Source organism: Macaca fascicularis, chromosome 14 (assembly GCF_037993035.2).
Source record: "Macaca fascicularis isolate 582-1 chromosome 14, T2T-MFA8v1.1".
NCBI classification, from domain to species: Eukaryota; Metazoa; Chordata; class Mammalia; order Primates; family Cercopithecidae; genus Macaca; species Macaca fascicularis.
Window position 1 is genome coordinate 92,438,456 of NC_088388.1, and position 17,056 is coordinate 92,455,511.

The following is a 17,056-nucleotide window of genomic DNA, read 5'->3' on the forward strand; positions in this document are numbered from 1 at the left end:
TTATATGGGTTTTGTTTTTTAATTTATTGATGTGTAATAGACTATGGTTAACAGATTCCCCAATATTGATCCACCTTTGAATTTTTGGAATAAACCTTTTTAGTCATTGTCTTAGTTTGATGGGGCTATTGTAACAAAGTACCAAAAGCTGGCTGGCTTGAAACAACAGAAATTTATTGTCTCACAGTTCTAGAGGCTTGAAGTCCAAATTCAAGGTGTCAGCAGGACTTTGCTCCCTCTGAAACCTGTAGAAGAGAATGCTTCATTACCTCTTCCTGAATTCTGGTAGTTTGCCAACAATCGTTGGCATTCCTTGACTTGTAGATACATGAGCCCAATCCTCTGTCTTCATATGGCATTCTTCCTGTACCTCTGTCTTCACATGGGCATCTTCTTCCTGTGCTTCTTCCCATCATCCTCTCTCCTTTTGTGTCTGTTTCTGTGCCCAAATTTTCCCATTTTATAGCATGCTAGTCCTATTGGATTGGGGCCCACCCTAGTGACCTCATTTTTTCTCTGTAAAGACCCTGTTTTCAAATAAGGTCACATTCTGAGGTACCGAGGGTTAGGATTTCAGCATGTCTTTTTGGGAGTAGCACAACTAAACTTATAATAGCTATATCTTAGCAATTTTGATATACTATCGGATTCTATGTGATAATATTTTATTTAGAAATGAAGATCTGCAGACCTCCAGTTTCAAAACAGTGGCATAAAAGCAAACTGGCTTAATTACCCCCACAGAATACCAAAAACAAATATGCAAATAAAGGCTATATATGACAAATGTACAGCTAACATCACACTAAATGGGGAAGAATTGAAAGCCTTTCCTCTAAGATCTGGAACAAGATAAGGATGCCCACTTTCACCACTTTTATTCAGCATAATACTCAAGTCCTGACCAGAGCAATTAGACAAGAGAAAGACACAAAAGGGCATCCAAATTGGAAAGGAAGAAGTCAAATGAACTCTGTTCACAGATGATATGATCTTATGCTTAGAAAACCCTAAAGACTCTACCAAAAAAACTGTTAGAATTGATAAACAAATTCAGTAAAGTTTCAGGATATAAAAACATACCAAAATAAGTAACATTTTTATACGTCAATAGTGAATAATCTGAAAAAGAAATCAAGAAAGCAATCTCACTTACAATAATTACAAAGAATATGAAATACCTAAGAATCAAAAGAAGTGAAAGATATATACAAGGAAAACTATATATTTCTGATGAAAGAAATTGAAGAGGACAAAAAAATGGAAAGATATTCCATTCTCGTGTATTGGAAGATTTAATATTATTAAAATGATAATACTACCCACAGCAATGTACAGATTCAGTGTGATCCCTTCAAAATGCCAATGACATTCTTCAAAGAAACAGAAAAAAAACTATCCTAAAATTTATATGCAAAAACAAAAGACCCTGAATAGCCAAAGAAACCCTAAGTAGAAAGAACAAAGATGGAGACAGTATACTACCTGACTTCAAAATATACTACAAAGCTATAGTAACCAAATCAACATGGTACTGGCATAAAAACAGACACATAGACAAATGGAACAGAATAGAGGACCCAGATATAAACCCATGCATTTAGAGCCAACGAATCTTCGATAACCACAGTAAGATACCACTTCACACCCACTAGAATGACTAAAATTCGATATATTGAAATAATGTATTTTCAAGAATATACAATAGGGAAAGGGTAGCCTCTTTAATAAATAGTGCTAGAAAAACTGGTAATTACATGTAGAAGAATAAAACTAGACTCCTATCTCTCAGCAAACAAAAATCAAATAAAAATTGATTAAAGACTTAAATCTAAGACCTGAAACTATGAAACTAATAAAAGAAAACATTAGGGAAATACTCCATGACTTTAGTTTGAGCAAAGATTTTTTTGTGTAAGATCTAAAAATACAGGCAATCAAAGGAAAAATAGGTAAGTGGGATAATATCAAGCTGAAAAGCTTCTGCACAGCAAAGAAAAGAATCAACAAAGTGAAAAGATGACCCACAGAATGCAAGAAAATATTTGCAAACTATCCATATGACAAGGAATTAATAGCCAAAAAATATGAGGAGCTCAAACAACTCAATAGTTAAAAAATAATAATAATAATTTGATTTAATAATGTTCAAAAGATCTGAAGAGACATTTCTCAAAAGAATACATACAAATGGCCAACAGATATATGAAAAAAAAGTTCAGTATCACTAATCATCAGAGAAATGCAAATCAAAACCACAATCAGATATCATCATATCCCAGTTAAAATGACTTTTATTTAAAAAGACAGATAATAGTGGATGCTGGCAAGGATCTCGACGAAGGGCAACCCTCATACACTGTTGGTGGGAATGTAAATTAGTATAGCACCTATGGATAACAGTATAAAGTTTTCTCAAAAAACTAAAACTAGAACTATGATATGGTCCAGTAATTCCACTACTGGGTATATATCCAAAAGAAAGGAATCAATATATCAAAGAGATACCTGCACTCCTATGTTTATTACAGCATTATTTTCAATAGCCAAAATGTAGAATCAACCTAAGTGCTTATCAGTGGATGAATGGATAAAGAAATGTGGTATATATACACAGTGGAATATTATTCAGCCAGAAAAAAAAGAATGAAATCCTGTCATTTGTAGCAACGTGGATGAAACTGCTGGAGGTCATTATGTTAAGTGAAATAAGCCAAGCACAGAAAGACAAATATTCCATGTTCTTACTCATATGTGGGAGCTGAAAACGTGGATCTCATGAAGACAGCAAGTAAATTGGTGGTTACCAGAAGCTAGGAAGGATAGGAGGAAGGGAGAATGAAGACAAGTTGGTTAATGGGTACAAGTATACTGTTTGGAAATGTTACCTATTGTTCAGCACTAGGTAATATATATGTGTACATATATGTATGACCTATTATACATTTTGAAATAGCCAAAAGAGAATAATTTTGTTTCTAGCATAAAGAAAAGACAAATATTTAAGGTGATGATACCTCAAGTACACTGATTTGATCTCTACAAATTATTTAAATGTACTAATGTATCCTATGTACTCTGAAAATACATCTATTGTGGATCAATAAAAGAAGAATTTAAAATCTGTGTGTATAAATGAGATTTGTATATGGTTCTTTTTCTACTTGTTTTAAGGTTATATTGTATTTATAATATAAGCTGAGAACTTTATGAGTTGTTTAGAATAGTTTAAGTAATATTGGAAGTACCAGTTCTTTAAAGGTTAGAAAGAATTTAGCTGTGAAACTGGACCTGGTAAATCTTCAATTATTTTTCCACTCTCTTTTCGAGTACTTGGTATATCCAAGTTTCACTATTACTTCTCAGTAATACTTCTTAGGTTATTTTGGTAATTTGTATTTTTCTAGGAAATCAATTTCAACTTGTTTTATTATTACAAAAGGTAGTAATGTCCTACAATTTTTTTATCTCTTCTATATTCTGTTTATAATTCCCTTCTTATTCCTAAGCTTGTATAGTTTAGCATGCTCTCTATTTTTTGTTTTAACTCTGACTCTCAAGTGATTTATTTTTTTAGTATTTAAAAATACTGACTTTTGGATTTATTATTTTCATACATTTTTCTTAATTTTATTGTTTTTAGTTTTATAAATTAATTTTCTCTTCCTGCTGTTTTATTTGGTTATACTTTCTTAATGAAGAAAATTTCTTGAAATGAAGAAAACTTTATCATATCTATTATATATTAAAATTTCATAATTAGGAAAAAATCCATAATCAGTTAATTCTTTCTGAAATAATTGGAATGCATAAATATAGAATTAAATAATTGGTGCTGAAATTTTGCCTCAGGATATTTACATCATTATTTTTGTCTTCTAAAATATGTGCTATTTGGGAAATATTAAAATAATAACATTTTCCTTTCTACAAGGAAATTACTGATCTTCAGGTTGGTTATTTCTAACCAAATATAGCTTTGAGAATCTTTCTGCTTGACAATCTATGAAGCTCCCTGCTCATTTCCACTTAGGGAATGAAAGTTTACCACAGGCAGTCGCCCAGTTCTAGGAATGCAGCTCCCATTTGGGGAATGTACTGATGGGACTAACTACCTGGTATCTAAGGTTTCCTGGGTCTCAGTGAGGAATGTAGAATAGTGGAGAAAAGTGAAGGGTTTTCTCTTATTCTACTCTTGGGTAGCTAACAAATAATCAAGCTTATTGTGGTAGGTTTTTTAATGCCTTATTTACTTAGTCCTATAATTGTATTATTAAGTTTCCTTTTATTTAAGAAAGTTATAATAAAATCATATTTAATTAGAACTCAGAATCTGTGGTAATTTTTAAGAAGACTAATTTGCGGCCGGAAGTGGTGGCTCAAGCCTGTAATCCCAGCACTTTGAGAGGCCGAGGCGGGCGGATCACAAGGTCAGGAGATCAAGACCATCCTGGCTAACACGGTGAAACCCCGTCTCTGCTAAAAAATACAAAAAATTAGTCGGGCGTGGTGGCGGGCGCCAGTAGTCCCAGCTACTCGGGAGGCTGAGGCAGGAAAACGGCGTGAACCCGGGAGGCAGAGCTTGCAGTGAATGGAGATCCGGCCACTGCACTCCAGCCTGGGAGACAGAGCTAGACTCCATCTCAAAAAAAAAAAAAAAAAGACTAATTTGCTTTTCACTATCTGTAAAGTTTTCTAAATAAAATAGTAACGTAAAAAATTAGTACCCTTACAATGATTAAAACATCCATTCACGTACTGAAATTAACATGCTAACTACAAAACATCATTAAAGCCAGTCTTTCTGTCAAAATGCTTTGTTAGCCTAATTGTTACTGTTAAATATACAAAAGTAAAAAAAAAAAACCATACATGCAAAGTATTATTTAGACACTTCAGTAATTCAGCCAGCCTCATCCTAATCTGTTGAAGTAAATGAGCGCCAGGAGGTTTTGCCATTTCAATAATAAAGAAATTGATTAAAATTATCAAACTCTAAAATTTTGAAAGAAACAAAAGTTGAGTAACAGATGGATAAAAAGAATCCATCAGAAACACAAGAGGTGGGGGTGGATATATTCCTGAAATCATTAGAAATGCATTTAAGAAAAACATTAAATTAAATTAAATGGCTCCGAAAAAGGCTTTTGTGAGGGAAAATGTACTCTTAAATGTAAAACATGCAAATACATTACCTGTGTAATTCTTTTAGTTCATGCTCACAACACTTATTTAATTGTGGTACATTTAGGAAATCGCAGGGTTTTAAAAATCGTTATTATTATTCTTAATTACTTTAAACCAACATTGGATCAAAAATAATCACAGATTAAATCTAATTTTATAGGAAATGCTTAAACAAAATTTTAACTGATCAGTGGACCACCAAGAATTCTATACTTTGGTAGATATCTTATTAAGAGTCACATTATGAGTCTTATTCTCAACGCTTTTCAATCAGGTCTGCCCATATGATTTTTTTTCCTTATGGAGAGAAAAAATTTATAAGACCCTGCCTCCTTTATTTTTATCACAGATCTACTCTAATTTTAGAATAAGCATTCTTTCCTCTTCTAAAGCAAGAGACTACAGATTGCTCTATTCTCTGCATTTGCATCTCTCAAAAAGAATAAATGTTGAGAAATCCTAAAGGCAGAGCTTAATAAGCAGAGAAATATCTTCAATGGCCTTCCTTTTTCAAAGAGCACCTGAGTCAGTAGCTTTAGAAGCATATAACTTTTCCTGTATTGATTTGTGGAAAATGTTGCCCTCCTGAAGCATTTTCTTCCATTCAAAAATGAGACTTTGCTACATATTTGCTAAACTTCTATAATAAGTAGTAAGTGGAAAATGTAGTAAGCAGATTTGGCCTTTGAAGCAAAAAAAGAAATACGTAAACATTTTTAATACCTAATATGTATGTATTTCTGCACTTATTTATTACTCTTGATACTAATATGATAGGATGTAAATAATTTTCAATGTGCAATTAGTCAAAAATTTTAGAAAACTAAGGATGATTTTATGGGATGCCTTTATGAAAGGCACTCAGAGCTTTAAGCTTAGGAACTTAGTTCTAAGCTGTAATTATTTATCGTCTTATAGACTTTGAACCATAGATATTTGGAGCTTCAAAAAAGATGTTTTACTCAAGTTATTTTTGTATGCTAAAATGTTACCCTTTTGAAAACATAGAACTATTGTTTAAACAGCAGCTACACAACTCATGCATATTGAATCTGAGGACTAGAAAGAACTGTGTAAAATCATTTAGAGCATTTTTCATGAGTTTTTATTGTGAGAATATATCCTATTTTTTAAAATTTTGTGAAAAGTTTAGATACTCCTTATGAAACTTCTTATGTTTAATTGAAATGGCCTCAGCAATCTTTATTCTTACTCTAAACCTCTCATTTTGTAATTTAGACATACTTCATATTCTATTCTGAGAACACACTAAAATTGGGTGTCTCCTACCAGATAGTGAAACTTTGTAAGGAAGATACATTGCTCAGAATTGTGTAGAACTGGCACAATCTCGACTGTAAAAGCAGTAAGATAGAATAATCCAGAATCAGACCCCAATCTATATTTAGTATATAACTTGCTGAATCATCCAACAGTGGAGAATAGATGTTTTAATCAATGTGTGATTAGAATAATTACAATAATTATTAATTTTTAGTCTTTTCTCATTTTGTACCAAATTAATCCCAAATAACAAATTAAATGTAAAATAATGAAATTATAAAACAAATAGAAGAAAATACAAGTGAATATTTATAGCTTTCAGAATGAAAAGAAAAAATATAAAAGCAAAGAAGAAGTCACAAGGGAAAAAGACTGACAGATTTCATTAAATAAAAATTAAAAAAGCTTTCTGTATAAAATATATCACGCACTAAAATTAAAACTTAAAATCACATGGAAACATATTTTCAACTAACTTAAGAAACAGTAACTTAGGATTAGTACACCTAATGTAAAAAAAAAAAAAAAAAATTCCTTCAAATTAGTAAGAAAAACACAGACACCCTAATGAAAAAATAAGCTAAGGACACAAATAACACAGACACCCTAATGAAAAAATAAGCTAAGGACACAAATAGACAATTGACAAAAGATAGAGTAAAATTTGCCAGGAAGCGTATATATTCTACTTCACTAATAGCTAAATAAAAGTTACTATTTTTATCTATCAAGTTGGCAGATTTAACCAAATGGTAATATTGAATGGTTGGGAGTGTAGAAAGACAGGCTCCTTAATACATTAGTGGTGGGAATTTATGAGATGGAAATTTATGAGATTTATAGGGGAGGGCGATAGACACTTTTTAATCAAGGTCTTCAACAACATTCACACAATTTAACCCAGTGGTCCCACTCCTTGGACTCCAGCTAGAGAAATATAGACCAAGATTTGTGTATAAGGAAATCAACACAGTGTTAATTATCTTGGAAAAAAAAAAAAAAAAACTAAATTCAACAATAGAAAAATGGCTAAATGAATTTATTTGTACCTCTACCGATGCAGTCATTAAAAATCTTATTTTTTAAGAATATACAATGTTAAAGGGAAAATACAGTTTCTAAAACTTTACTGCATTTTATACATTACAGTTTTGTAACTATAGTTACAATGTTGTAAGTATGCATATATTTTATACTGACTATATTATATTTCATATTGATATTTATACAGTCTTGTACTCCATAGCAATGTTTTAGTCAACAATGGACTGCATATTAGGACAGTGGTCCCAAAAGATTATAATATTTCTACGTTTAGGTATGTTCAGATACACAAATACTTATACAGGTTTGTAACCTAGAAACAATAGGCTTTACCTTACAGCCTAGGTGTGTAGTGGGCTATACCGTCTAGGTTTGTGTAGGCACACTGTATGATCACATGATGAAATCAGCTAATGTCGCATTTGTCAGAATGTATCCCCATCATTAAACAACACATGACTGTATATTGATTATATTTTTCTAAGTAGCCATACGTTATAATTATATTGATAGTTTATGTTGACATTGTATTTTCCATGTAGAAAAAAGACTAGAAAGATATAAATATAAATGTTAATAGCAGTTATCACTGAATGTTGGTAGTATGGAATATTTATTTTCTTCTTAATACCTTGTATTTTCTATAATGACATGATTTTATGTGCCCGTATATTAATGCATGCCTTATTTTAATCAGAAAAAATTTTAAAATTTAATGCATGTTATTTCTAGTTCCATTATTAATCAACACTAGAAGGTAGAGTCTATGAACACAAAAGAACTTGAAATCTAGCTAATTTGTTCTATTAGGTTGGTGCAAAAGTAATTGCGGTTTTGCCATTGAACGTAATGGCAAAAACCACAATTACTTTTGCACCAACCTAAGTAGATACAGAGAGTAATAATGCATAGAGTAAACCTTTTCTGTTTTGGAGCATGGGCAATATTGTATTGCCCATCCAACAGTGGGGATGATGCAATACATACACCATTGCAGATGTGTTCGGCGGCACCTACCCCTGGGTATCTGCTTGTTGTGAGGAGATGAGGAGGTGGAAAGGAGCATTTAGAAAGTGAGCAACAGTAGAGTCACATCACTCGGCTCAGATGAAAGGGCCTTTCCAGCACAAGTCTCCAAACACACAGAAAATATGCATTACTTATAAGGGACAGTTTATTCAATGATAGTTTATTTTATTCTCTAGAGTATGGACTTCACTAACAGGGAACATTCAAGGCATACATCTATTAATAAACTGGAATATGAGAATGAAAGGCTCCGAAATGATCTTGCGAAACTTCGTGTCAATGGAAAATCAACACGGACTAATCAAAACACCTATGAAGAAACAGGAAGATATGCCTATCAAAGCCAAATAAAAGTGGAAAAAAATGAAGAGAGGTATGCTGGCTCCATTATATAAGGGCATAAGTTTAAAAACATGTAATTAAAATTTATTTTTAAAGAATTCAAATTATAACTTTACATACTTTCTCTTCTGTGGTTTAAAATTTATTTTATAATGATAATGCAGTAGACTAAATACATTGCTTTATAAGAAATTGTGTCGATTTGAAATGCGTGGAGTATTACAGTGGACTTTAGTTTGTTAGTCATCTCAGATCATTTTTGGAAGCTGAGGTGGTATACAAAACATACAGATAAGTAATTTTACTTTTGATGTCATGGGAACAGAGAAAACTAGATTTTAATATGTTAGGTATATTGTTCAAAAAAAATAGAAAATATAGGAACATGTCCTTTCTCACCTACCTTCAATAATAGATACACTTTCTTTTTTTGTTGTTTTTGGCTTTTGGGGTTTGTTTGTTTGTTTTGAGACGGAGTCTCGCTCTGTCACCCAGGCTGGAGGGCAGTGGTGTGATCTTGGCTCGCTACAACCTCTGCCTCCCGGGTTCAAGTAATTCTTATGCCTCAGCCTCCCAAGTAACCGGGACTACAGGCCCCTGCCACCACACCCAGATAATTTTCGTATTTTTAGTAGAGACAAAGGTTTCACCATGTTGGCCAGGCTGGTCTTGAACTCCTGACCTCAAGTGATCCACCCACCTCAGCCTCCCAAAGTGCTGGGATTACAGGCGTGAGCCACCGCACCTGGCCAACAGATACACTTTCTATTGACATTCTAGCAGTGGCAACAAATTATTGGCGATTTTGTAGGGAAGGAATCTATGAATGTATAGGTTTTCTCCAAATGAAGAGAAGTGTATGGAAAATCATTATCTGCTGTCCACATTATTCCCATACTCTGTAAAAGGTCTTATTAAAAATTCAAATATATCAACCATAAAAATAGGCTAATTTATTCAATTTTAATAAAAGATTTATGGAGTCATAACTGTCTCTGAAAGCCTTTTACTGCTTTCCCAAACTTGGAAAATGCTGAATGAAATAAGCAAGTTTCTTTTATACAATATTTCTCAGAGCCATTAATATGTTAACTTACACTGTGAGTGTCCAACAAGGGATATGGTATGCAGCACTCCCCAGACATATTTGATATCAATTTATTATTTAATTTCATAGTGCCAAGAAATGGTGGATTAGTAGGTCCAGACCCAACTTCATTGCAACATTTGCTCATAAGCTCATAATATTTAGCGTGAAAAACCTTATATTTTGTTGTTATACAACAGAATTAATATTTACAGCTCTGGAAAATTTTCTTAACCTTTATCACCCTCGATTTTCTATCTGACAAGATTAATAATTGTAGGATTTTCGTGAAGATTATAGGAGAAAAACTGCATACAACTTACAGTTCCATAAATGTTAACCATTATTACTAACAAAATTGTTAGTATTTATAATAATATTAATATTTCTCCCACAGCTTATGGTACCTAAAAAGTATATTTTGGCAAGTAGACAAATGGCTGAATCTGACATAGCCTCAAAGATACTTCTGTTGGGGAGAGGTGGTGCCAGACTCATCTGTTTAAGTAAGCATACTCAGCTCTGCAGGTAGATAAATCCGTAAGTCCATGAGATATATTAAAAAAAATATGTTCAACATAAAACAGATGTTCAACATTCTTGTGGGTATAGTACAGTTCCCCCCTACTTTCAGCACCTCAGCCACGTATATATTAGAAGGATATATTGTAGCCCTATACAGGAAACAGTAACCATTCAAAAGCACCAAATGAATAACCCCTTTTCAGGTAAAGAAGCAAATGAAGGAGGACTGACTGCCACCCCTGGAAAGCATCATGGTGGGGTGCTGTGGTGGGGTGTTGGTAGTGGCAGCAGCAGCAGGATAAAAGCAGTGTAGGAAGGATGAAAGAGGTCACTGGGCATGGCCATGGACCAGTTCTCTGGTGAATGTGTCCATGTGAAGATCTGTCCAAAGGAGTGTAATCTTGATTTTGGTGTAAGAATATATGTTCTAATATGGAATAAATAAACTTTACAGAGTACTTATGGATTCATTCTCCATTGGTCAAATTATGACTCCCATGTACTGTATATAGTTGCCTCATTGCGAGAGAAAAGCAAGCCCATGAAGACACTATAAAGGGTCACCTGGGTATGTTAGTCACTGATCTGTATTGAGCACCCACTGGGTACAGAACACTATTTCCTATTCATGCTAGTTGGAAATAACTGAAAGCTTTAGATGGAGATACCAGGTGTTGTTATTTAAACAAAAAGACAGTTACTCTGCCTTTTATTACTTTTAGAAGGTATTTTTATTGTTTGGGTTGCCCCCTTTTTTCTCTTTGTCAGGCAGTACAGAATGTGTTAAAAGTGTCTTAACAAAAACAAGACAGTAGGGGACACAAAAAGCAACATAAGAGGTAAAATGCTCAGCAGGAGATTATCTTAATAAGCAGTTTAGGCTGCTATTCCTGCTGCAAAGCCTTGTGTCCTGCCAGTTTCATTTGTTGAAAGTTTCATTAAATTTGTTTTAATGCCTTGTCTGATTTCAGTGTTCTCCAGTGACCTGTTTTTTAAAAGAAACAGCATTTCAAATGTTCTGAATAAATTATTACCATGTAAAACCTACTATGGGGAAGAGTTGTTAAGATACAAGGACATTGTGAATTCACCAGTGAAGAACTGCAAAGCAGATATCTCTGTTAATGTTACCAACTGAAAAATGAAATCATCTTGCTTTCCCTCACAGCACAGCTCAGTGAAGTGAAATAGTAAAAACCTATATGTAGATTTGTTAGGCATAAATTAATCAAAAACATACAAATTATCTTTACATATCAATGACTAATGCAGTAAGGTCTTGTTGAAGTATTTGAGGAAGGAAAAAGCTTTTAGATAAAAGTATATGAAGAAAATGTTCCACAAAATGTTAAGATCCATAGTCTAATTTTAAGGCAATTCTTGTTTTTAACTGAGGAAGATTTGTATAATACATTCTTAAAATAATATTTTATTCACTCTGAAGCAACTCGGTTTTGTTGTTTTTCACTCCTGTTCAAAGTGATACATTTTTAATGTTCACTCACTTAAAATGTGAAGCGTTTTAGGATCTTCTAAAGCATTTGCTTTCCAATAAGACAGGTACTTAGCACTTTCTTAAAAAAAATGAGTGAGAAGTGATTGAATTTGGTGTGGATGTTTTAAATATTGTTTTTAAAAGTTAGAGTTTTGAAGTTTCAGGATAATTTACAAGCTCATTTGGAGTAGTGGTATCCAGAGCTATTAATATGTAACTAATTTTAATGACAAATCAATGTTGTAATAAATGGAGTTTTATCTCTATATAAGACACATGTTTAAAAATGAATTTATGGTTTTAAAAGTTGTATCATGTACTAGACAGATTTTAGCAGTCAAACATTAATCATTAAAACAGCTTCAAGTCAAGCTAATAAATTAAGAGTTTCTAATACTAAAAAACCACAGTCAGCAGGTTTGTAATAACCACTCACAAGATCTCTTGTCAAGGAATGAATAGCCATCTAGAAGCCTAAAGTTGAGAATGTTTGTACCGTGGTTTTGCTCAATAAGTAGCAAAACGCAGGTTGACAGTTCTAGGCCAGGAAATAATGAGCAGTTCACGGAATAGGGAGTTTAGTGGACTGTTGGAAGGTGAGGCTGGAAAAAGGTGAAGAAGGAATCTTGCTCCATGCTAAGAACATTATCCTATGGCCAAGGAGAATATTAATGGAGGGACAGGACTGGATGTACATGTCCAACAAAGCTGAAAATTGTGAAGCGTTGACTCAAGTCTCAAGTGGACAGAGTTCTGCTCCCCAGCAAAGCAACTGGGGCCTGCTGTCCTGGTGAAACCATGCAGCAGCCTTGTAATAGGCCTGTGGAAAAGATCATTGAACAGATCAGCTTGTGAAAGGATATTAAAAGCCTTCCGCAATCATTTTTAAGATAGCTTTTAAATTGATATGTATAGCACTTTATGCAAGGTGGTTTTATGAAGTATTTGAATAGCTGTATTCTTGAAGAAGAACTTGTCAGATATAAAGATGATTTAAAACAAAAGTACTTTACTTCATAATGTCATCTTTCCTTTCAATCTCTACATTTTATTGATCTTATACTAAAAAGAATGTCCCTATATAAATGTTAGTAATTAACACCATAAAACTGTATCTGTACATCCAAAGCAAAATGGATAATTAAGATAATTATTTAGATAATTTAGCACAAATAATACTTTGCTGAAATCTCTGTGAGATAACAGAGAGATATCTATTTCTTGAATCGCTACTAATTGTTTTCACCGGGCTTTGAAGTATAGATAGTAACCTCACTCAAAAGGTTCAGCTAAAGATTATATGCAGATGTACTATGCAAATGTTATAATTCTACTTGAATTGTGAGATGTTTCATCTTATTGTGCACATCATAAACCATGTTATTTCAGTTTAATTTGCTGTTCTGTTTCCATGGTAATTATAGTTTGGGAGAATGAGTAAAAAAAAAAAGATATATCTCAAGATAAGCAAAAATGGAAAACATGTTGTGTTTGTTTCTGTGTACTAATTTACAGATGCCTCACTTAACTTTTATTGCTATTTGTATGCATAGCTTTGAAAATGTTTGTATAATAAGAAACAAGCCTATATAAATTAGACAGTCTTTGGATAAGACTGGAGAAAAATAATGTGAAAAATTTTTTTAAACTGTTAAACTATGAAGCCTTTGAAAAGGGCTAATCAATACCTATGGAGAATTTGAACCATTAGTAAAAATAAATAATTTCAAATTGAAGGGATTTTCGTTTTGATGGTCTTTGATTTTTTTTTTTTTTTTTTTGAGACAGAGTCTCACTCTGTTGCCCAGGCTGGAGTGTAGCGGCGCAATCTCGGCTCACTGCAAGTTCCATCTCCCAGGTTCACACCATTCTCCTGCCTCAGCCTCCCAAGTAGCTGGGAATACAGGCACCCACACCACACCAGGCTAATTTTTTTGTATTTTTAGTAGAGATGGGGTTTCACCATGTTAGCCAGGATGGTCTCGATCTCCTGACCTCAGGATCTGCCTGCCTCAGCCTCTCAGAGTGCTGGGACTACAGGTGTGAGCCACCGTGCCTGACCTCTTTGATGATTTTATTACATCTAAACCCCAGTTTCATGAAATATATTTAATCCCAAACAGCCCATACCATTAGGACCTTAGGATAAATTGGTTATATGTTTTATTATTCATTTGCTTAGTCATCAAACCAAAATTCAAAATCTCAATGTTATTGTTTTCACTCTCATTTTCTAACCTATTTTTTAGCACAAACTAATTCCATGCTATATGACTTTCATTGAAATAGTGGGGTTTTTTAAGTCAAGAAAATCTGGATTTGAGTCCAAAATCTAAAGACATCACTTCCTAGCAATTTATTCTGATTTAAAAAGTAAATAATTAGACGAATAATTGAACTTTTAAATCTTAGTCTCCTCATCTGTGGATAGTATCCGCCATATTAGGGTTATTTTGAAGATCAGATTAGTTTAATAATAATACCTAATCTTTACTAAACATTTACTATGTGCCAGGCATTGCTTTCTAAGTGTTTTACATATATTAATCATTCAACTCTCATAATAACCCTTTTTTAAGTGAGAAAATTAAAGTCACAGAGAGATAAAGTTACCCGCTCAAGATCACACAGCTAGTAACTGGAGGAGATTAGGAGATGATGTAAATTGAAAGCATGTTTTAAATTATCAAAATATATAGAAATTAGAGTTATTCAAAGATTTGTTGGCTGGGTGCAGTGACTCATGCCTGTAATCCCAGCACTTTGGGAGGTCTAGGTAGGTGAATCACAAGGTCAGGAGATCGAGACCATCCTGGCTAACACGGTGGAGCCCCGTCTCTATTAAAAATACAGAAAATTAGCCTGGCGTGGTGGCAGGCACCTGTAGTCCCAGCTACTTGGGAGGCTGAGACAGGAGAGTCTCTTGAACCTGGGAGGCAGAGGTTGCAGTGAGCTGAGATCGTGCCGCTGCATTCTAACCTGGGTGACAGAGCAAGACTCTGTCTCAAAATAAATAAATAAAATAAAATACTTGTTTAGCATAAAAAAATAGTATAATTCTGTTAAGAAAGCCAGTGAGGTTAAGTGTAAAAGAGAAGAGAAAAAGAGTATCTACTTAGAACTGTCAAGGGCAGCAGTGTAATTAGCTGTTTGGAGATTTTTCTCAAACTGCTTTACATTATTAAAATAAATGACAAAGACATACAAAAGTATAGCAAAGAAAGGGAAGCAATATAGGCAATAAGGATCACAAAATACTTTTAACAACTGTTAAGTTTTCCGCTTCATTTTTAATCATCCTAAGTCCTTTAAATGAAATAGAAATTATTCATCAGGAAAGTCATATTCAAAGAAATGGCCAGGTAACAACCCCAAACATTTTGTTGTGTTTTCCCCCTATTTAGACATCTGAGAGATTAAAATCCTTAGCTACATAAATAAACGTGTCCTTGATAGCAACAACAACCATTTCTTCTCTTTTAGACTTAGTCATGATTGTGAGCCAAATAGAAGTACGTCTCCCTTGCCACCTTTGACATTTCAAACCAAAGAAATGACAAGTCCTTTGGTTAGTGATGATGATGTATTCCCACTGGTGAGTTGCTGGTTGTGGGCTTTTTTTTTTTTTCTTTAATGGGTTATTGCTTTACTCTTACACTGATGTCAATAAACTGATGTACATAGTACTTTGTTTTTAACCTCACTCCTTGAATAGGACTCCAAGATGGGTCTGTAAGTCATTTGGCCATACCTATCTATAGAAGGAAAAGATATCCATAATATTTCATAAAGTGTTTCAGTCAATGGTTACTAACCTCTAATGCAGGCCAGAATTACTGGAGATGGTTTTTTTAAAAAATGCAAGTGTTTGGGACTCACCCTTCGATATTTCATGAGTCCTCAAGGATCTGTACATTTTAAAGAGCTACAGTGATCTTTTGGACTGATTTAAAACATCTTTTCTATTGACTCTGCCATACGTGCAGACACAAGTACAAATCATAAATGGACAACTTGATGAGTTATCACAAAAGGAAGGTAACTGCCACCCAAGTAATGAGCAGAACATCCCCAGCACTCCAGAACCGCAACTCATGTTCCCTTCCAGTGTCTACTTCTGCTTGCCCCCAACATAACCACTATCCTGACTTTTAGCATTATCGATTTGTTTTGCCAACTTGCAAATTTTATATAAACGATATCATATGGTATATGTTATTTTGTTTCTGGCTTCTTTTTCTCAACCTTGTTTTTTAGATTAATCATCACCCATATTGTTTTATACAGCTGTGGTTTATTTTTGTTTCTCTATAGTAATCTATGGGATATAAACACCACATTCAATGACAATAACATTTGTTTATTCATTCTACTACGGATAGACATTTGAGTCATTTCCAATTTGGGGCTATTACAAATAATGCTGCCAAAAAATTCTTTTATGAGTCTTTTGGTGCATGTATATATACATTTCCACTGGGTATATATACCTAAAATGGAATACCTAGGTCAGAGGGTATGAATACGGTCAGCTTTAGTAGGTACCGCCAAACTGTTTTCCTGTAGGAGCCAATGAATACCCCAAGTAGTGTGTAAGAGTTGTCCTTGCTCTACAGTCTAACACATGGTAATATAAGCCTTTTTAAATTTAGCCATTATGGTCAGTATGTAGTAAGATCCTTTTGTATGGTTTTAATTCATGTTTCTCTGGTGAATAATGAGACTGAGCAACATTTATTGGCCATTTTGATATCCTTTATACAATATCTGTTCAATTTCCTCACTTAATTTTCTGGTGGATTGTCTTTATTGTTACTGATTTATGGGTATCCTTTCTATTCTTGATATAAGCCCTTTGTTGCTTATGTGTTGGTTTTGATTTGTAATAGTAGAGACTAGAAGTAAAAGTTAAGCTATTTTGGTAGAAGAATGCTTAAAACCATTAGCTTTTGAAGTATTAGAGATCTCTAAAGCCCTGAAATGCTCTTTTGTGTTCATCTCAACATAAAATGCCAATGTTATTTGAACAGACTAAAATCCATGCCAATAATGTAAACTAAATA

At 33.5% G+C, this 17,056-nt stretch overlaps 1 protein-coding gene across 1 annotated transcript in view; it reads left to right on the forward strand.

Annotated features, from left to right (window-relative positions):
• DEUP1 (deuterosome assembly protein 1) overlaps window positions 1-17,056 on the forward strand; it is a 98,843-nt gene that overhangs the window by 73,022 nt on the left and 8,765 nt on the right. The window contains exons 12-13 of the mRNA XM_005579349.4: window positions 8,721-8,917; window positions 15,477-15,588. Of these exons, the coding sequence (XP_005579406.2) occupies window positions 8,721-8,917; window positions 15,477-15,588 (309 nt within the window). The remainder of the gene's footprint in view (window positions 1-8,720; window positions 8,918-15,476; window positions 15,589-17,056) is intronic.